General features: G+C 41.9%; 1 protein-coding gene across 3 annotated transcripts in view; it reads right to left on the bottom strand.

Annotated features, from left to right (window-relative positions):
- Nucleotides 1–22,178, bottom strand: part of Pld1 (phospholipase D1) — a 152,365-nt gene that overhangs the window by 7,583 nt on the left and 122,604 nt on the right. For all 3 annotated transcript variants that reach the window (XM_069991897.1, XM_069991896.1, XM_069991898.1), the window contains 3 exons: nucleotides 13,091–13,204; nucleotides 10,366–10,415; nucleotides 6,201–6,335 (listed from right to left, as the gene is read on the bottom strand). In XM_069991897.1, coding sequence (XP_069847998.1) covers nucleotides 6,201–6,335; nucleotides 10,366–10,415; nucleotides 13,091–13,204 — 299 coding nt within the window. The remainder of the gene's footprint in view (nucleotides 1–6,200; nucleotides 6,336–10,365; nucleotides 10,416–13,090; nucleotides 13,205–22,178) is intronic.

Genomic DNA, 22,178 nt, shown 5'->3' with positions numbered 1-22,178 from the left:
TTAACTGCCAAAGAGCCAGGAGGGGCTGTGGCTCAAGTAGGAGAATACCAGCTTTAAATGAAAAAGCATGTGAGAGTATGAGGCCATGAATTCAAGCCTCCGACAGGCACAACAATTTATGACAAAAAAAAAAAAAATCAAACTTAGTTCAGGTTCTCTAGGGAAGATCGCCTTAGGCATGAGACCAATCTTGATCAATCGAAACCAGACAAGATAATTGCATTATTTAGGTCAGTGACTAGCTTAGGATTGGAACTTGAAGGGTTCTAGCATCCTGAAAGTCTCCCAGGGGCTTCTGAGAAAGTTTATTTTTATAAAGTTTGTAGGGGATTAGAAGAAATGGATGTTATCTGAACTTTGGGTAACTGACTTGAAAGGTTGAGTGAGGACACGATTCTTGGAGCTTCTGCAGTCATTTTGCAACCCTGAGGGAACAAATAGACAAGCTAAGCCCATCTCTACCTTTTTGTTGATTAATTTAAGAGTCCCTTGGATTTGTCTGCTTAGGCTGGCTTTGAACCATGATCCTCAGATCTCAGCCTCCTGTGGAGCTATGATTACAGGAATGAGCCACCAGAACCTGGCTCCATTTCACACACTTCTATTTAAGTTTTCTACTTGTGTCATAAAGGAGTGTGTTACAACCTTAAAGCACTTCAGGACAACTTTAGACCTAAGATTCAGGCTGCATAGACTTTAGCTGTCATATTATAAATGTCAAAATGAGAGAGCCTTGCATTAGTTCAGTCTGAGTGCACTACCCACTTTGGCTGGGTATTCAGAACCCAGGCCTCAGCTCTGTGGATCTCATGTTTTATTCATGGCCGAATCTCCCTATGGGGTTTTGCAATGGATTAAGGAGTGTTAGAAATAATCCTTTCACTTAGTCAACAGGATACACTTCATTTCTACTAGAACATAGTCTTGTTCGATTTAGAAGACACATAAAAACTGGCCTTGGTGTGTGCTAAGATTCCAGGAGGAGAAAGCTAGATTGATCACAGACTTCAGGAGCAACAGGGCTATTCAGAATCACAGGTAATCAGAGCTACATGTAAAAGAGATTTGGGTTGTTAGACAATAAATGTTTCCTTATGAGGAAAAAATGAGGACATACTATCATAATTTTTCTAGTTAGAAAAATTAATCCCAAATTAATTTAATCTCCTAGTTTGTGTCAATACTGGGTCTTGAACTTGGCCTGAATGCTGTGCCCTAGCTGTTTTGCTTAAAGCTGGTGTTCTACCACTTGAGCCACAGCTCCACTTCTGGCTTTTTGCTAATTAACTAGAGATAAGAATCTCTCAGATTTGTCTCTCCAGGCTGGCTTTGAAGTATGATCCTCAGATCTCAGCCTCTTGATTAGCTAGGATTACTGGAGAGAATCATCAACACCTGGCTAACCTTTTTAAAGCTTTTGAATAGTTAACTATAAACAGAGTTTGGTTTTGTTATTTAGAGGTACTAGGGTTTGAATTTAGGGCTTTTCACTCATTGGACAGGTGCTCTGCAACTTGAGCCATGAGCCTAGTTCTTTGGTAGGGTTATTTTTCAGGCAGGGTCTTACAGTTCTACATGGGTCAGCCTTGGAGCCTGGTTCTTCTACCTCGGGAAAACCTTACCATCTCTACCAATGGAGTTGATGGTACCATGCCCACGGTGCCACAGACCCATGCCATCACACCTGGCTTGCTTATTGAGATGGGGGTAGGGGATCTCAACTTTTTGCCCAGGCTGGTCTCAAAGCATGATTTTCCATTCTCCACATCCTAAGCATCTGGAATTACAGATGTGTGACACCAGGTCTGACGAACCCTGATGAAATTTTTTTTCCATCAGGATTGTTTATAGACAAATAAAGAAAAGGAATTGCTAGCTTTACAGTGTACCAAAGAACAATTGATCCAATTGTTTTGTTTGTTCTTCAGAAAAATTTTAGTATGATCATTATGGCAGGGGTTCTTCAACAAATCAAGTTTTTTTCTTTTATGCTGTTGATTCTTTACATTTTATGACAAGTGGATTTTTTAGGAACTTTATATTTTTTCACACTGTCTTAAAAAGGCAAATGTTCTTGAGCAACTATTTTCTCTTTGTCCCAATGGACCTGGAGTCCACCAGATCTCTGCTTCCCACTGTAGCTGGGATTACAGGTGTGAGCTACTAGGCCTGGCTTCCGTAAAATATTTTTGAGACTAAGCCACTGGAGTAAGACGGAAGGAACATAAAAAGACAAAAAGTAACCATAAGGAGAAGGAAAAAGTAAGAAGGAGGAAGAGAGTGAATGAGAATTGCCATTCACTTACATATGTATATGAAAACAGAGCAATAAAACCTGTTGAAATTGTTTTAAAAGTGGGTTTGGGAGATGGCGTTCACTGACTGGAGGAATGGTTGAGGGGGTATATATACATTGCATGCAAGTGTGGAAAAGCCATAATTAAACCACTGTCCCCCTTCTTCAACTAATGGATGATAATAAAAACTTCAGAAGGACAAGAAGGGAGGCAGGAGGAAGGAAGGGAGGAAGGAGGAGGAGCTGAGACTGAACAGGAACTAGGAGGGAAAAATCACTAGAACACTAGCAACTGAATCAGCTGTTGGAGAATGTTCAGGCTTGCCATCTTTCTCAGATGTGAAATGAGATATATAGGCTCTATGAGCACTGGTGTGTGAGTCTAGAAGGTGACTGGCTTTTGTAAAGCCATAGCCGGGGAGGATGCCTCATGTGAGCCCGCAGAGAACCGACCCCTTGGATTGAAGGCTGACTCACCACAGCCTCCTTGCTCCGGCCACAGAATGCCAGCAGCACTGCAAAGTCCCCCAGAGACCATGCATCTGACTGATTTGGAAGTCACGGCCCAGTTAAGAGACATAAATACCCCTGGAGGAAGACCTCTCCATGAGCTCCCACCTTCTGACTGCTTTCTAGAAACTTCTAGCTCATCTCCTCCATGTTCAGTCTTCCCACTCAAAATCAGTCTCCCCTGGCCTGCCTTACGTGCCTCCTCTGCATGGTTTCAGAATTCATCTAGTCTTTAGACGAAGTTTCTGGGCTTCCAGGTGGATGACTGGGAATTTGAGGAGAGAGTTCCTTTCCATCACGGGGCAACATCCTCCCATCCACATCTGGCCCTGGTGACCTTCCCAGCCTCAACTGTTCTCTGAGAACTCTACCCATGGATCTCAGTGCTGGGACCAGAAACAGAGCTCCTAGATCAGAGCATCCTCAAAAACTGTTTGCTCTTCTGAGTTGCCATGGAGATTTAAAGAAAAAAAAATTGGATTTTCCTGGGGGAAAATCTATTCTTTCGGGCACCATATTCTCACAAAAGAATAACAGAGAGCCTGGCACTGGTGGCTCATGCCTGTGATCCTAACTACTCAGGAGGCTGAGATCTGAGGATCGTGGTTCAAAGCCAGCCTGGGCAGGAAAGTCCCTGAGACTTGTATCTCCAATTATCCACCAGAAAAGCAGGGGTAGAGCTGTGGCTCAGAGTGGTAGAGCACTAGCCTTGAGCAAAAAGTGCTCAGGGACAGTGCCCAGGCCCTGAGTTCAAGCCTCATGACAGATTAAAAAAAAAAAGAATAAAAAAGAAAGTCAAAAAGCCCAAGAAAATCAACACTAGGAAAAGTGTACAAATAAGGGACAGGGTTTGGGGGAGACCAAGGGAGAGAAGGAGACAATGAAGCGGGGGAATGCAGTCAGGAATTCGTTGTATACCACAAGATTAGGAAAAAACAAGTGGAGGGTGGGCTGAAGGAGGCTGAGAATATTGAAGGGAGCTCCTTTGTCCAATTAGGTAAAGATAATAAAAAACAATTTTAAAGAAAGAAAGTCAGCCCTGAGGACCAGCAAGAAGGACCTCTCCCTTCACAGCTCCACTATTCTTTTCCTTAGTTTCAACAGACATGATAAAGAATCTGTGCAAAACCAATCAATTATTTCCAGCCTAAATAAACTTCAGCCTTCAAGGGCTTGGAGACCTTTCTAGAAAAGGAAATAATTAGAAAATTCAACAGACCTGTTCAGAAGCAGAGCTTCACATTTACATTTTATGTGAAGGAAGACTGGCTCAAGGTGAAAATGACCTTTCAAGGGCAAATATTTTTACATCTGTCCTTTTAATTCAAGAGGGACTGACTGAATTTTACTTGGCTCTGTTTATGTTTATCAATTCAACAAACATCAATCATTTTCTCTTCCGCCTGCAACTGCCAAATTTTAATATGAAAATATTCTGAGGATGGCTTTTGAAGAAAAACAAAGCCAGAATAGCTTAGGGGAAATGAAAGAAGCCTAGTGTATTGAGAAGAGAAGGAGAAATAAAGCTCTAAAGAGCAATAGATCAATGCCAATAGATCAATGCCGGGCACCAGCGTTCACACTATCATTCTAGCTACTTAGGAGGCTGAGATATGGAGGATCCGGTTCAAAGCCAGCCAGGGAAAAAAAAAGTCTCAGTGACTCCATCTCTAATTAATTGGCCAGAAGCTGAGCTGGAGGCATACTCAAGTGGTAGAGCATCAGCTCTGAGCAAGAAAAACAAGTGACTGCAAGCCATCTTGAGTTCCAAACTGGGGTGTGTATATGTATGTATGTATATATATATGCATGTATGTTTGTATGTATGCCCACATGCACATATACCATGATTTCTATATTTTCTGCTTTAGAACTATGCTTGTAATTATTTTCTGCTAAGACAGCATCATTACTATTATTACAGACGAGACTTTTCTTTTCTCAGAGGAAATGGAAAAGGCATATTCACTGCCAGAAAATTTCCAAACACTTCATGACATTAAAGAAGGGGGGATTATCTGACAGTAGCTGAGAAACTATACATTACTTAAAGCAGACGAGCAGAATTCCTGCTGGTGGACAACACGCATGCCAGTGACATGCCCTTACCCCCGCCTCAAGTCAGTAATGGGGCTACTTACTCATACTCTGTTACATTCTGGCCTTCCTGTGCTCATGAACGTAACATTAAAAGGCAGAAACAATTCCCACTTGTGCAATGAAGCCTTTAGTGTATAAAAAATGGGAGTGAGGCTGCACCGCCACCTCGCTGACCAAGTGGCTGCAATCTGGGTGGAACTTATGAGCAGTACCTGACTCAGCCAGTGGCCAGAGGCCAAGGCATGTCCTTGACCAGAAAGACTGCTGACCTTACTGCAGGGGACAGCACTTCATTCAGTGTGCACCCTTCCTTCTCCCTTCCTCCTCATCTCTCCCCCACACCAACTCAGCTGGCTGGTGCCTCCTGCTTACTGACTCCCAAAACACAGACATTAGGGAAGTGTATGCAGTAGCTACAGGCAGCAATATCTTAATATCCTTCTGACTTTGGTTTATATAACTTCAGATCTATGAAAATGGCTAGGTGGATGTGATACCAACGCCTGAAAATTCCTACAAGTTATTCATTAGAATATTTTTTCTTACTGAGGCTGATATGACACTGTTGAACCATGCCTCCAGTCCTGGTTTTTTTTTACAGGTTATTTCCTGTCCAGGTATGTCCTGAACCTCAACCCACCTATTCTCAGCTTCCTGTTGTCACTGGAGTCACAGGTGGGTACCACCCCATCCAATCTAATCTCTCCATGAAGACAAAGTCTCACTGACATTTCTGCCCAGGCTGGTCTGGGACTGTGATCCTCCCAATCTCAGCTTCCTAAGTAGCTGAAAAGGACTGCACATACCACTGTGCCCAGCAGTAAGTTAAGACCTTTCTGCCCAAGTTAGCTGTGATCCTTCAATACTCAGCCTCTCAAGTAGTTAGGATGACAGGCGTAGCCACCAGTACCTGGCCACTCTTTCATGACACATTTTCTTGTCCACTTTCACACCCTCCCTCCAACTTAGAAAGCCAGCCACTTACATTAAAAATAAAAATAAAGGAGTAATAAAGAATTAGTAAATCAAGCAGATTGTTAAGACTGTCATCCTAAGCCACTGCGTGTGAACAGCTTAATGTGCACAGGGTTCATCTCACTGCTCTGCATCACTGAGGCTTTCTGCCTAAAATTAGAATCAAAAGGATGTTCAACAAAATGACTGCTTCAGGAACACTTCAGGGATAATACCCCTGTAGTTCTCTCAACTGCAAAGAAGCATGGAAGAATAAGGAGGAGGAGGCATGGCTTGGGTTATGACTGCTGCCAAGGACCACACCCATAGACTGACTTACCAATAATGACCGTGTTATCATCAGCGATAAGAAGCTTGCTGTGGACGTAGATAAGCTCGGTGACTAGATTTCCCTCAAGCTGGGCATGTGTTCTAAGACCACAGAATGAAATGTAATTTATCCACTGATTACCAACTGCAAAATTAAAAAAGAAACCATTAACATCAATATGACCATGCTCAGCAGAGACACATTCAATGAAACAAACCAGTTACACAGGCTGCTGAGAACATACTGATGCATCATATATATATATACATATATATATATATATATATATGTATATATACACACTAACACACATATATATATATGATGTAGGTATGTATACACACATATACACATGTAGAAAGAGAGGGGAACACACACACACAGTGGAAGTAGCAGTTAAATTTTACTGCTGTTGGGCAAATAAAAATGTTGCCAGGGTTAAATGCCTTCCCCATCTAGATGATTAAAATGAAGAAATGAAAGACTCCTCACTACATTGAGTCTGGAAATTTCCTGTAGATCAAAGTCCTGTTCTCTTATCCATTAGGTAGAGGCCATTCGTGTGGCAATAAATAGGTCCATTCTATAGCATGCCATCTCCCTGGCCTGAGTGTTATGAGATTTTATAACCTTCTCCCACAGAGCAGTTATCCTAGATAAGCCAAGTCTGATACTAAGGACAAATGGAGTGGAACCAAACTGCCACAGCATAGTAATAACAGAGTATAAGTCTTTAATTTCTCCGAAGCATACTAATACAACCAGTGGAAATTCACCATCCAGTCACTGAACTTCCTGTTTATTACAGATGTTTTCTATCATGGTGTTGATGTTAATCAGTATTTCTATGGAGCTTGGATATTTTGGAAAGAAATTTATTCATAAGTTGCACACAGATTCTTCCACTGACAGATAACTTCCATTATGTAGATGAGCAATCTTATATAGCTATTTATGATCCAAGTGGATGGGTATGTGTACACAAACACACACACACAGGCACACAGACACACAGACACAGACAGACAGACAGACAGACAGACAGACAGACACACACACACACACACACACACACACACACACACACACACACACACACACACACACATCCACCCTTCAAGAACCAGGAAGCAAGACTCCATATTATCACAACTCCTCTACACCAAGATATGTACTAGTGCATGCTGTGTATAAGGCATTTCTGTTCTTAAAGTACTACTCTAGTCTTAAGTTTCATGTAAATGGCATGGACATAGGCAAGACATCAATGTCACACTGGAATGTTTCTTTAAGTATCACCTCTTTTAAAACTAGCCTGTCAAATGCAACATTGAGCTTATTATGAAAGAATCTACCATGTACTTTGGGTGGAAAAAACAGAAAGAAAAATTGAGAATCAATGCTTTAGACTGTTGGGGGAAAAAAAGTTCTAGCCAGGCACTGGGAGCTGATGCCTGTATCCTAGCTACTCAGGAGACTCAAATCTGAGGACTGCAGTTCAAAGCCAGCCTGAGCAGGAAAGTCTGTGAAACTCTTATCTCCAATTAACCACTAAAAGGCCAGAAGTGGCACTGTGGCTCAACTGTTAGAGCATTAGCCTTGAGCAAAAGAAGCTCAGGGACAATGCTTAGGCCCTAAGTTCACGCTCGAGGACTGGTACCAAAAAAAAAAGTTCTATTTATAATAATAAGTAGAAAGCTGGCAGTTTTAACTTGGGTTATAAGAAGGAGGTATCTCTGGGAAAAAAAAATATAGAAACCCAGGCACATATAGCAACATCAGCAAGAAGCAATAGTTGGGGGTAATATCTGAACTCCATCATGAGGATATGAGACTCTGGAGACTTCCATAGATCCCAGGACAAAGCTGAGATCACCAAGGGTGGATGTGCACCTCCAAAGAAGGCTGAGGGTGTGGCTCAAGTGGTTGAGTGCCTACCTATCAAGCACAAGGTGCTGAGTTCAAATCCTACTACCACCAAAAAATAAAAGAAGACAAGTTCAACATACCAAACTCTTCATTTTATAATGAAGTATTTGCAAGGGATACCAAATTTTATTACTTAAGAAATTACAGTACTTGATATGCACGCAGTTTTGAATCTTTTTTTTTTTTTTTTTTGTCATTTGTGGAGCTTGAACTCTGGGCCTGGGCGCTGTCCCTCAGCTCTTCAGCTAAAGGCACGTATTCTACCACTTGAGTCACAGCGCCACTTCTGGTTTTCTGGTAGTTTATTGGAGATAAGAGTCTCACGGAGTTTCCTGCTTGGGCTGGCTTTGTACTGCAATCCTCAGATTTCAGCCTCCTGAGTAGCTAGGATTACAGGCGTGAGCCACCAGCGCCCGACCAGTTTTGAATCTTGACTGAATACCTCTCCATTTCATATTAAATTATACTGTCTTGACTCTAGTGCCATCATCTACAAGAATTACAAAAATGGTAAAGAAATGCTTTAAACTAAACATCAAACCTCAAATACCAGATAATGATGTACCCATGGCTGCTAGATTTCTTTCCAGGAATTTTTATATATTCACAGCAGTAGTTTTGTTGTTCTAAATAATTGAAACAGTAGATCATTATATTTCTCTATCTAATTAGAGATTAGCGAGTTCATGGTTTCTAAAAGCCAGGACGTATTAACAAAAACAAAAGTAGCAATCCAGTTTGCTTCTGAGAGGGAATATTGTAATTAATCTTTTCTCTGTATGTCTAGAATATGAACATTTTCCTACTGAGATTCCTTATTTTCACTTATTCCCAAGGTACTTGGAAATCCTTGTCACAAACAGGTTTACCATCAAGATTCCCTCTTGTGTTAAAACTCCAGCTTATTTCCCCTGAATAACAGGCAGGACAAAGGTTCAGAGCCAATGCTTTATATGATGCCCAGGACATTTCTTTAATTGTTGAGAAATGAAACAATCAGCTTATTTTGATTTTTTAAACTATGTTTTTGCATTTTTATGAGCCACTGCCAGTCAGCAATGGACAAGTTTCACAATTGTATGTTATCAATCTTTCTGTTCTAGAAAAGATAGAATTAGGAAATAAGAGATTGACATGGTAAATCTCTGCCCACAGTCACATCCATCATGTAGAAAGTGTTTGCTATTACTGATAATATGTGCACAGGTCTGATTCTAAAGTTGTTGTCTAAAGTTGCATAGGTGGGACCAGTCATGAAGGAGAACTCATGAGTATACAGCATCAATAGGTGTGTGCATAAGTATACATACAGTGAAAGCCCAAGTCATTATTTGTAAAGCTTACTCATCAGTTAAAGAAAATCACAAAACTTATAAATTTAAGCCAAAATTTGTAGCATGAAACTCCCAGTTTTAGAATATACATGGCTGGAGTGCTTACATACATACATAGCTTAGTGCTTGCCTAGCAAGTACAAGGCCCTGGGTTATAATGCCAGTTCTGCGAAATAAAAAAATGAAAAAAAAAAAAATGAACTCTACAGTTGAGTAGCTGATTGGTTTTTTGCACTCTCTCTCTCTCTCTCTCTCTCTCTCTCTCTCTCTCTCTCTCTCTCTCTCTCTCTCTCTGTAGGTGCACGTGTGCACATGCCTTCTTCAGGATATTCTAGTTACAAGATCACATCATCTGCAAAGAAATAAGGCCAGAGAAACTCCAGGCCAGTTATTTTGTATTAAATAAAAATAGTAATGAGGGGGGCTGGGAAGGTGGCTCAGTGGTAGAGCGCTTGCCTTGCATGCCTGAGGCCCTGGGTTCGATTCCTCAGCCCCACATAAGCAAAAAGGAGAAAGCCAGAAGTGGCGCTGTGGCTCAAGTGGTAGCGCGCTAGCCTTGAGCTGAAGAGCTGAGGGACAGCACCCAGGCCCAGAGTTCAAGGCCCCACGACTGGACCCCAAAAAAAAATAGTAATGAGGGCCAAGAGCTGGTGGCTCACACCTGTAATTCTAGCTATTCAGGAGGCTGAGATCTGAAGGTCACGGTTCAAAACCAACCTTGACAGTAAAATCCATGAGACTCTTATGTTCAGTTAACCATTCCAAAAAGCTAGAAGTAGAGCTGTCGCTCAAGTGGTAGGGTACTAGCTTTGAGTTGATAAGACTCAGAGACAGTATCCAGCCCTGAGTTCAAGCCTTGGGATGGACATTAAAAAAAAAAGCCACAAGGGATAAGGAAAGTAGTTACTTACGTTTTGGTTTTAACTGTCCAACAATAGAATTTTCTCCTCTGCACATGGTTCTAAAAATAGATAAGGAAATAATTACAGAGGTTTCAAAACAACTGTTTTCCTATCACAACATCTGTGTGTTTAATCCTGGATTAGATTGATAAAAGCAGAACAAATGATCCTGTGAGAGAATTGTACACAATGTTTAAAAGTTAAACCAATAATATTTTGTACTGAATAATGGGGAATAATTGTTGTTTCAAGGAAGGGACATGAAAAATGACCAAAGTTATACTACAGTCCAGAAGAGAAGCTATTTTTTGCAGAGAGATTAGCTAAGAATGAACTCTCCCTCTTACTCAATTTGATGACAGTAGAGATAAATCGAGAATGCTGCTGTAGAAAGGTGTTCTTAAAGGGTCACACTGCTCTTGGCAGTGTACAAAGGCCAAAGACCTGACAGAGTAATTTCTGACATCACCACACTAATACATAAAAATGTCTCTATAAAGTCATCACAATCTTGTAAATGTACCAGATATAGTCAACAGTACCTGACTCTGTTCATGATTTTTGTTTCTCATAACACGATGAATTCTAAAGGCAGAAAAAAAACCCCACAAATTCTACATTCCATTTATTTCTCTATGAAACTCTATGGAAGTAATTAAAAACCCAGTAAGGCCTGGGAACCATTAATATTATTAAAGATGATACTAGCACATTGAGATTTTTTGAATAATAAAAGAATATAGTTTGGGTTATGGAACAAAAGCCAAGCATGTATTTAATCTGGCTGCTTCAAACTTAAAAACACAGTTGTAGGAAAATTACAAGTGACATTATTCAAAAAATAATACTAGAATGGCAAATGATGCAGACAGAATCTAATTAAACATTACCAGTGGCTTAAATAATTGAAAGGCATTATTTGTCATATCAATCAGATGACATTAGAAATGGGTGAATCTTCAAGTATATATGTATATATATATATATATATGTGTGTGTGTGTATATATATATATGGTATGCATATATATATGGTATGCATATATATATATATATATATATATATATATATATATATCAAAGAATAGCTAAATTACTTTCAGGCTGGCCCTAAGTAAAATTACCCTGGGGTTTGGTGATAGGGAGGGGAATTATTAGTTGAAATTCTGGCAGATAAATACATCTAAACCTGAAAAAAATCAGCAAGAAATGGGGAGAGTTTAAAAAAAAATCCTCTCTGTCACACCAGGTGCCACTCAGAAGGCTGTGATCTGAGGCTCCCAGTTCAAAGCCAGCCTGGAGAGAGAAATCTAAAAGACACTTATCACACATTAACCAGCAAAAAGCTGGAAGTGGAGCTGTGGCTCAAGTGGTAGTCTTGAGCAAAAAAGCTAAGGTACAGTTCCCAGGCCCTGAGTTTAAGCACCAGCATTCATTCACTCATACACACGCACACATACACGTGCGCACACACAGACACACACACACACACACACACACACACGCAGAGTCGTCCCCGCACCCCCCACCCCCCCACCCCCGCCGCCATCAGCCTATGCCTTCTTGCAGGGAACTTCTGGGAAGAGGCCAGAGCAGGAAAGTACCCATCGCCTTTCCTGGTTTGACTAAGGAAGGCCCTGAGCCCATCTCTACATCCCCTAGAGAAGTGTCCTTTGCACCTGTCACCATCCACTTCGAGTTTGATTAGAGAGGTGAAAAAAATCACAGGTGATTTGCAAAACAAGAGTTATTCAAGGAAACTGTCCAGCAGAGCTGAAAGCTGGGAGTGGGGTTCTCATCCAGGCCTGTCCACTCCTTTCCTTCTGCTCTTTCTTAGGTAAGTGAACCAGGGAGAAAAAAGGTCAGGGTGCTTTGCTAGCATCTTCTATGCTACCTGCTCCCAGCACTTTCACAATGGACAAGTCTGAAGCCTCCTAGGACCCAGAAGTGCCTCCCTACATGAATATGAAAACTCATATTTCTTTTGTGTGTGTATGCCAATACCAGGGTTTGAACTCAGGGCCTCAAGCTCTTGCTCAGACTTTTAGTTCAAAGCCAACACTCTACTACTTGATCCACACCACCACTTTCAGATTTTTGATGATTAATTGCAGATGAAAGTCTTGAGGAGTTTTCTGCCCAGCTAGTTGCAAACTAAGATTCTCAAATCTCAGCCTCCTGAGTGGCTCGGATTACAGGCATGAGCTACTGAATCTGGCTGGAGATGCAGATACTTAGAATATCAATCATAAGGCCATGTTCCCTAAACATTTTAACCAAGATGTAGGTGACAAATAGAATTCTACAAGATAGGACTTTTCATTTTCTAATAGAGGTTATGTTTTTACCATCCTTATTGGAAGACTTGCTACCAAATGCACTCAGTGTTTACCATTTTAGACATTTCATTTCTAAAAAAGAAGATGTAAACCTCTATTATGACTTTGTGGCTCCAAAATAATGTTAATCAATATTATATATATGCATATAGATGGGAAATAAAGGCAGACCTAACATGTTAATTCCTATATGGATCTTCAGTCCACTATTTATGAAGTTTGGCTTGTGTGAATTTTTCCAATGAAGAAGCAAGCTAAGATTTAAAAACAAAATAAGGTGAACACCCATTGCTCAATGCTTCCTGGAATAAATGTGCAGAAACATCAAGGTTCCCTTCGCCAGCTTCCACGCACGGCTGACAGACAGCTCAGGGCAGACACGCTGTATTTACGCACCTGTAGTTGAAATGCATTATCGCCTGCAGTGCACTTCCTCCCCCAGTTGAAATGTCACCTTCGAACCCAGGCAGGAGGGGAATCACAACATACACCCGGTATCTCTGGCCTTTCCTGCAAAAGTCAGGTGCACAGAATGTTACTTCAAAAAGACAACACTCCTGTAGAAACTGCATCCAGTAGTTGAGATGGGTTTAGAGATTGAGTGATTTTCTTTTTGTCTGTGACGGGGATTGAACTCAGGACTGTGAGCTTGCTCACAGATGGTACTCTACACTTGAACCACATCTCTAGTCTGTTTTTTCTGGTAACTAGAGGTTAGAGTCTCATGGACTTTTCTGACTGGGCTGACTTCAAACCACGATCCGCAGATCTCAGCCTCCAGAGTAGCTAGGATCACAGGCGTGAGCCATTGGCACCCAGCTGAGTAACACCTTACCTAATATTATTTGGCCCACTCTCCCAACTGATTCATAATACTTTTTGGAAAAAATAAGGTATCTACTTAATGACATAGCAATAGAAAATGTGTTGTTTTTGATCTACAGGTCTTCTGAAATTCTGAAAGTTACCTTCTGATAGATATGCCTCCAATGTAGAACCCCGGCAAAGTCTCTTTGTTCTCCACTTAGAAGACAACACCGGAAGAAGGGGCAGCCTAGAAATGATTGTGCTGGATACTTACTAGTGTGTCTGAGAGGTCCATGTCTCACACACACACACACACACACATATACGCTACTAGAAAGTTTCAAGTCAAGTCTCATTATGCTTTAGCTGTTCAAAATACTTTTTGTGTATGTGTGTATGTGTGTGTATGTGTGCATATGTGTGTGTGCATGTCTGTGTGTGCACGCACATGCCCTGGTCCTAGGACTTAAAAGCTCAGGGTCTGGGTACAGACCCTGAGCTTTTGCCTTCAAGATGAGCACTCTGCCACATGAGCCATAGCTCCACATCCAGCTCTTTGGTAGTTAATTGGAGATAAAAGTCACAGACTTTCTTGCTTAAGCTGGCTTTGAACCACGATCCTCAGATCTCAGCCTCGTGAGTAGGTACTGGTGTAAGCCGCCGATGTTAGCCATAATACTTAATCTTTAGGGCTCATTTTCTTCTGAACAACTAGCTCTTCCTTTTGCAAAAGTACTGGTACCACTGTGAGGGTCCAGGGCTGCCATCGGTCTCTGTCCCTGTCCTGAATGTCCCTGTCCTTATCGGGAGTGATTGCAGGGTAGGATCAAGGGGGCAGGGCTGACAAGCTGGCCTTGCTATGCAGGTTGCTGTAATGGCATGACTTCATCACTAGATGGCGAGCCTAGCTTGACTTGGAAAGAAAAAACCTTTCTCTGCTGAGTAAGACAGAAAGGCAAACTCCATGGGAAACAAAACAATGGCCAAGAGCAGAAAGCATAGTTATTTTCCCATAGCCAGCTTCAAGAGTCCAAATGAACTCACAGACTTTTAAGAACTGACCTCATTTAGTTTCCACCCCTTCCTTTCTAGAATCATCTTCCCATGTAAAGGGGAGCACAAACTTTGCTCAGAAGGCACCTCTCAACAACTCTGTATTCCCAATGAACCCCCTCCTTGTAATTTTTGCTATTTTGGAATAATTACTCTGATATATCAATAGATATATATCTATAGATGTACATCATATATGTCAACATATCATATATATGCTATATATGTATGTATAGAGATAAGATAGCTATGGTGGATGGATGATAGATGGACAGATAGATGCTGGCCTAAGTCACCCACACTGGCTTCAGTATATTTTTTCCTATACAGAAGTGACCACTGACTAGAAAACTGAGGTTTCAGCTGCAAATGGGAACTCGGAGCCCTGTAAGAATTCTGATTGACCAATGTTTATTTGTTTTACTTTTTGCTAGTACTAGGACATCAACTCAGTGCTTGGGGCTTTCACTTGGCTTTCTAACTCACAGCTGGCACTCTACCACCTGAACCACACCCCAAGTCCAGCATTTGGATGGTTAATTGGAGACAGAGTCTCAAGAACTTTTCTATCCTTGCTGGCTTCAAACCATGAATCTCCAGATCTCACCTTCCTGAGGAGCTAGGATTACAGGTATGAGCCACCTGGCTATCCTTGTTTGTTTGTTTTTTTGAAAGCAAAAGTAACTCCAAAAGGAATACCTCATGTGGAATGTTGAGATAAGTTCTATTTTAAAAAATCATACAAAATATATTTGCAAATTGTAGTTTTTAAAACTCATGATGTTGGCATTTTCCTATTTGGGGGATTCTCTGAGCCCTACATCCAGGCTTTTCTTTTAGTTTTTTTCTTTTTAAAAGATGTGTCATCAATTCCCTGCATGATGAACATCTTAAGCTGTGTTAAGTAAATGAGCAGAAATGACTTAAATTTCACTGCTGTTGGAAATGGGCCCTGGAATTTCAAGCCATAAAATTGCAGTTGAATGGAAGCCAATGAAAATTCACTGTGGCAAAATGTCTGAGCATCTTCAACCAATCCACATGATCCCTGCTGTCGGGGGAGGAGGACGTAGTCTCCTCTGGAAATACAGCATCGCCCTGTCACTGGAGTTGAACAAACACCAGCTATCAGTTAGAGGAACAACCTGGGTCCCAATGTGTTTGATTACTTATGATCTTAAGATTACTTATGATCTTAAGAGCATGAAGACAAGAAAAAACAAGAAGCCAGGCACTGGTCGCTCATGTCTGTAATCCTTGTTACTTAGGAGGCTGAGATCTGGGGATGGAGGATCAAGCCTGCCCAGGTAAAGAAGTCTATGAGATGCATCTCCAATTAACCAGCAAAATATCAGGCAGGAGGGTAAGGCTCAATTGGTAGAGTGCAAGTGGTGAGCAAGGAAGTTGAGTGAGACTTTGAGGCTCTGAGTTCAACTCCCAAACCAGGGATGCCCACATTCACACACACACACACACACACACACACACACACACACACACACACACACACACACACACACACACACACACACACACACACACACACACACACACACACACACACACACACACACACACACACACACACACACACACACACACACGAAATAAAATAAAAAATTTAAAAATAACCCGAAACAAGACAAGAGCCGGTAGGCAGAAATCTATGAGTAACTACTTATCAACCAGGCAGTCACTCCATCACCTGAGTTCAAAGCTACTTTGTAAGATTGACTTCTCAGGACTCTGTGTTACAGTGGATTTTTCTTTGAAAATTTGCTTAACTCTTAGGGCCATTTTATGCATAAGCTGAAAGTTGGAAATGTCAAATAACAGATAATGAACTGGATTATGATATAGCATTCAGGAGAGTGATCTGCTCAGAGACACTCAAAATGACCACAGGGACAGCTCAGCAGCAAAGTATTTCTGGTTCCATGCTTAAAATGGCCCCTGACACAAGTGGGTGATGATGGTCCAGGCCCGCGCATCCTTGCTTCTCGGGGATCTGAGATCTGGAGGGTCACCACTTCATGCCAATCCAGACAATAAGGTCCACAAGACTCTTATCTCCAAATAGCAAGAAACATTGGGCTAGAGGTGTGGTTCAAGTGGTAGAGCACCCGCTGAGAAAGCAAGCCCTTAGTTCATTCACACCAAGGTTCTAGGGGGAAAGAGTTCCAATTATAACACAATACAAATGTGGCGGCTAGTATCAGGAAATAAAAAAGCATGTCACTACTCTGCAGCCAGAGCTCTGGGAGCTCCTGCAATCCCTCCGAAAGCACAGGGTACATGCCAGCTTTCAGAGAAGGACTGGATTGAGCCCCGGAGACCTGAAGTATAAAGGAGTGGGAGGAAGTGTGCATCCAGCCTCAGGGCTCATGAGATTTCCAGGGAAAGTGGGATCCCTCCTCCCCTTACAAGGGAGGGGCATCTGAGTCTGGTTCCATGTGAGGCCTGGAGAAGATGGAGGATGCAGGGTCCAGCAGCTCAAAGAGGGGCAAAACAGAGCCCACAGCCAGCAAAGGAGATGACAATGAGGTCCCCATGCGGCCTGCAGATGCAGGGCTGAGCTGAGCCCAAGGGTCTAACATCTGGAAGAGGTTGGGTCCTGGGGGGGCGGGGGTCTGGGCCTGAGGACTGTGTGCAGATCGCTCTAGGAAAAGTGACAGTTCAACGGACAATTGAGGTACCTCCCCCCAAGTTCGGTGATTGCTGTAGTTCCTCTTGCACCTTTGAATACAGGTAGCAGTCTCCCTTGGAACTGGGGCGGCCTGGTGGTCACTTCTTCTTTCTGTATCTTCCTCCTTGCACAGCTTTTTTTACCCTGAGCCCCCTCCAGCTCACCCCTGCCTCTGTCCTCCTCACCCCTGCCTCCCTTCTCCCCACCCCTGCATCCCTCACATTACAGCAAGAAGGCAGATGGAGACGTGGGCATGTTTACAATGTAGTCTCCTGAGACTATATGCAAACCCGAGAAGCTCAACCTGCTTCTTGAGTGTTGAGACACTTTATTATTTTTGAGTCATATTTCCTCCTGCGACCTGGCAGACATGCCAAGGGTCCTGTCAGATGGTGAGAAGGGGAATTGTTGCCACTGGGCTGTGGAGTCTTTGGTGGAGGGGACTTTGTGCCCGGGCAGCACCGGTTCTGGGGCTTAGACATAACCCTTTTTATTTTGTGTTTGGGTAATCTCTTAACGTGCAATCAATCTTGCTGGGCTTCAGCTCTGTCTGTGAAGAAGCTGGCTAAAATCACTGCACTGCATAGCAGCGTCAGCCCTGGCTGATCCTGTTTTGTCTCTTACACATACATGGGGACTGTCTACAGGTTATGGCGCATTACATATTGTGCACAAAAAACCAATACTACATACTACACACGGTGAACAGTTCCCATTTATCTTCTGAAATTTGCCAGCTTTCAAATGCAAGAGAGATGGGGTGGTTTAAGACTCCCCGCTGGGACTAGATAAGCTTTGACAGGCAGCCCCTCCAGGCCCCCAAATAAGACTACTAAACCATCCCCAGTGTGGCCTGGCCACTCTTCATTCTTCCCTTCCTCTTCTCCTCCCTTCCTCGCCCCTCCCCCCTCCCCCCCCCTCCTCCTGTCCCCTCCTGGCTCACTTCCTGCCTCTGCCAGGGCTTGCCTGCCCTGTTCTAATTTTACATCTATCTGCTGAGATGACCAGTTGTATATTTTTTGGAACAGCATAAAAGCAATTAAATGATCTCAGTCAAAATGTCTCCTGCCACAATCTGTTATTGCCTGTGTCCTAGGGTAACCTCTTTTCCAGGAATTTCATAGTGCTTTTGGAAGATGTCCCACAAGAAAACCATGAAGCTAGCAATTGGCGTACTGAACATGTTTGTTCTGCTTTTTATAACAACTGTATTTTGAATGTCTTTTAAGGCAGAGCTTCTGCAATGTGCTTGGCATGGCTCTTCAGCTTTGTCCAAAATTATAGAATCTGAGAATTATAGGATATAGATGTGGTTTTCATCTCAAACCATTTTTATGTGTGTATCGGAGCAGATAAAATAATATTTAAGGAAATGGAACTCAAGGAAATGGAAATGAGAGGTTTTTCTCTTTTTTGCTGTTTTTGTCCTGTGGAGGGACAAAAGGGGAAAATGGTACTCACGGGACACTACATTTTTCAATGAACTATACAATATGCAGGTGGGTTTGGAGGGAAAAACTTGGAAGAGAGCAAGGGAAGGGATGACACTGTCCAAAAAGATGACACTGTCCTGACTTATGTAACTGTCACCCCTTTGTACATCACCTTTATAATAGAAAAAATAAAATTTAACAACAAGAAAAAAATTTTAAATCAAATGACTACTTCAAAAAATAAAACACAAGAGGGACAAAGGTGTGACTCAAGTGGTAGAGCGCTTGTGCACCCAGTGTGGGACCCTGAGCCAAACTCCATTACCAGCTAAACCAGCCAACAACCAACCGAAACAGCAATCCAAAGCAACTAGCAGTGCCCATTAGAAAGCCTGTATATCTTCTAAGAACAAAGGAAGTAGTGCATCAATTAAATCAAAACTGAACTTCAGAATACCTGGTGCCATCAATAGCAGAAGCATTGATTCAGAACCTGCGATAGCTCATGCAGGATGCCCCTAGACAGGTTTCTGCAACTAAAGCTTTGCTTTCTTTTCTCTAGCTTCTTTTGGAGAGTGACAGGACTAAAGACAGAACTTGGGGTTCCTTTTTTTTTTTTAGGTAGTGGGCGCTGTCCCTCAGCTCTTCAGCTCAAGGCGATCACTTTACCACTTGAACCACAGCGCCACTTCTGGTTTTCTGAGTCTAAGAGTCTCACGAACTTTTCTTGCCCGGGTTGGCTTTGAACCGTGATCCTCAGATCTCAGCCTCCTGAGTAGCTAGGATTAAAGGAGTGAGCCACAGGTGCCTGGCAGAAGTCAGGGCTTCTAATTAGCTAGGCAGGCCAGCACTTACTGCTTGAGCCACACCCCAGACCTTTTTGGCTCTGGTTATTTTTGCCATAGGATCTCCCTTTTTGTCCTGGTTGGCCTGTACCTGGATCTTCCTATTCATGCTTCTTATTGTATTCAGGATGATATATGCACACCTGCACATTCAGTATTATCTTGAATTTTTTTCCCAGGCTAGCCTGGCCTGTAACCCATGATCCTCTTTACCTCATCTTCCTATGTGGCTAAGATGATGGGAGTGCTCTACCATACCCAGCGATCAGATCAGTTGTGAAGGGGGGCGGGGGGGGGGGGAGGGAGTCTCACAATTCTTTTTTTTTTTTTTTTTTGCCAAGATTAGCTCCAAACCTCAATCTTCCTAATCTCAACCTCCTAAATATCCAGGATTACAGGCATAAGCAACCAGGCCCAACTTTCAGTGTTTTTTTTTTTTTTTAAGTGTCTCTTACTCTGTGATATCTAATGATTTTAAAACAAGGACTGTTACGTATCTTTCTAATGAAAACATTTGTTTCTATCACAGGTATTAATTCTGATTTATCTCTGCTTGCATCTTCAAGGTGGAGAATGTTTCCAGATGTAGAATAGCCTGAAACTCTGATAATTTCTTGCACGAATGGGTGCTTTATAATGTACAAATTGCTCCCACATGCAATCATATATGTGACTCTGTTCCCTTTGCTGATAGGACAATCAGAAAAACAAATGATATACTCAAAATTCCACATACTTGTGAATAACAGGGCTGGAGCTAGTCCAGTCTCCAGACATCTGCCCCCCAAGTAATTTGAGAGTTTATACTGGATACCCTCCTGTCTCCCCATATAGATGAACTGTAGTAACTCCATACTTGGAAAGATTATGAAAACTCTGAACAAGTTTTTAAATCACATATTTTAATACAGCTTAATAGTGGTGTGAGTGTGTGTGTGTGTTTGCTTGTGTGTGTGCATGTGCACTCACACGCTGAGATCAGGCTTGAACTCAGGGCCTGGGTACTGTTTCTTAGCTTTTTTCTCAAGGCTGGCACTCTACCACTTGAGCCATGGCTTTACTTCTGGCATTTTTGGTGTTTAAATGGATATAACAATCTTACAAACTTTCTTGCCCAGGCTAGCTCATGTTCCTGAATAGCTGGATTACAGGTGTGAGCCACCAGCACCTGGCCAACTATTTTTATTAAAGGATCAAGTTTTGGTTGTTAACAATGTGAAATGCATGCTCTCATTTAAGAAATCTCTACAAAAGCAGAAAACTTTTACACATTGTTTGCGCAAGCAAAGAACCACAGTCATCTTCAAAAGCCAAGTGTCCCACAGAACACTGAAACATTCACACACACACCCACACATACACCCCTCCGGTCATCTGGTCCAACTCTTATCTGTTGGCTGATTCCAGCATAGTACAAAACAGAAACAGCTGATGATTTCTTCTCATGGGCTCCTGTCACATTTGAATGAAGAAAGGCAGGTGCTAGGGCGGCTGGGAGACAGTTTTAGTTATCAGAGCAACATGCTGCTTGCTTGCTTGCTTGCTTGCCTGCCTTCCTTCCTTCCTTCCTTCCTTCCTTCCTTCCTTCCTTCCTTCCGTTCTTCCTTCCTTCCTTCCTTCCTTGCTTCCTTCCTTGCTTCCTTCCTTGCTTCCTTGCTTCCTTGCTTCCTTCCTTCCTTCCTTCCTTCCTTCCTTCCTTCCTTCCTTCCTTCCTTCCTTCCTTCCTTGCTTCCCTGGCTAGTGCTCTACCAGCTGAGCCATGTGTCCATCCCTGACCTGTTGTTTTCAATGGTCACTCCCTGGCTGTTCTTAGCTCAGTAAGGAAGCCACATCATGAGCTCTAGGTTGTAGATAAGAACTGGTGACCTTGCCAGACCTTCTTCTGTTAAGAATTAGGGTTTGATTTTCCCTGACACATGCAATTTAACGTTTTCTAAAACCTTCTTTTAGGAAGTTATACTGAACCAGGAAGAATGAATTTGATATTTTGTTCAACCCAAAATATTCAACATATATCACTTCAACATGTTTCAATGAAAAATCATTGTACCATTTCCTATGTTACAGGTACTCTCTCTCTCTGTAATTCTGCATTTTATTTTTATTTTGGAATTTCACTTAAGAACTACATTTGGTATCTATTTTATCATTGCAAAATATCTGTATTTTGACTACTCACATTCTTTTATTTTAATTTAGTAATATCTTCTTTTTTTTACTTTTAACCTTATTCTGTTTAATTATCTCTTTATGCCCCCACTATGGACTTTTAACATATAAACAATAAAATCACTATTGCTAGTATAGAGTGAAATGCATTTTGAAGAATGCCAACTAATAAATATATAATCATATAGCATGAAATGTAGTCACATGTAATGTAAAAATATTTTTAATTGACATTATAATTTTTAAAAGCCTCTTCCATTCCTCCCAAATTCTATTGTGTGTATTGCTCTGTCTCTGTAACTGTCTCTGTCTCTGTCTCTCTCTGTCTCTCTGTCTCTGTCTCTGTCTGTCTCTCTCTCTGTGCCAGTCCTGGGGCTTGACCTCAGGGCCTAAGCATTGTGTCTAAGCTTTGTTGCTCAAGGCTTGCTCTCTACCACTTAAGCCACAGCTCTACTTCTGGCTTTTTGGTGGCTAAAAAGAATCTCATAGAC

Source organism: Dipodomys merriami, unplaced genomic scaffold (genome assembly GCF_024711535.1).
Source record: "Dipodomys merriami isolate MVZ:Mamm:240054 unplaced genomic scaffold, mDipMer1.0.p SCAF_40, whole genome shotgun sequence".
NCBI lineage: Eukaryota > Metazoa > Chordata > Mammalia > Rodentia > Heteromyidae > Dipodomys > Dipodomys merriami.
This window is presented reverse-complemented; position numbering and strand designations above follow the sequence as displayed.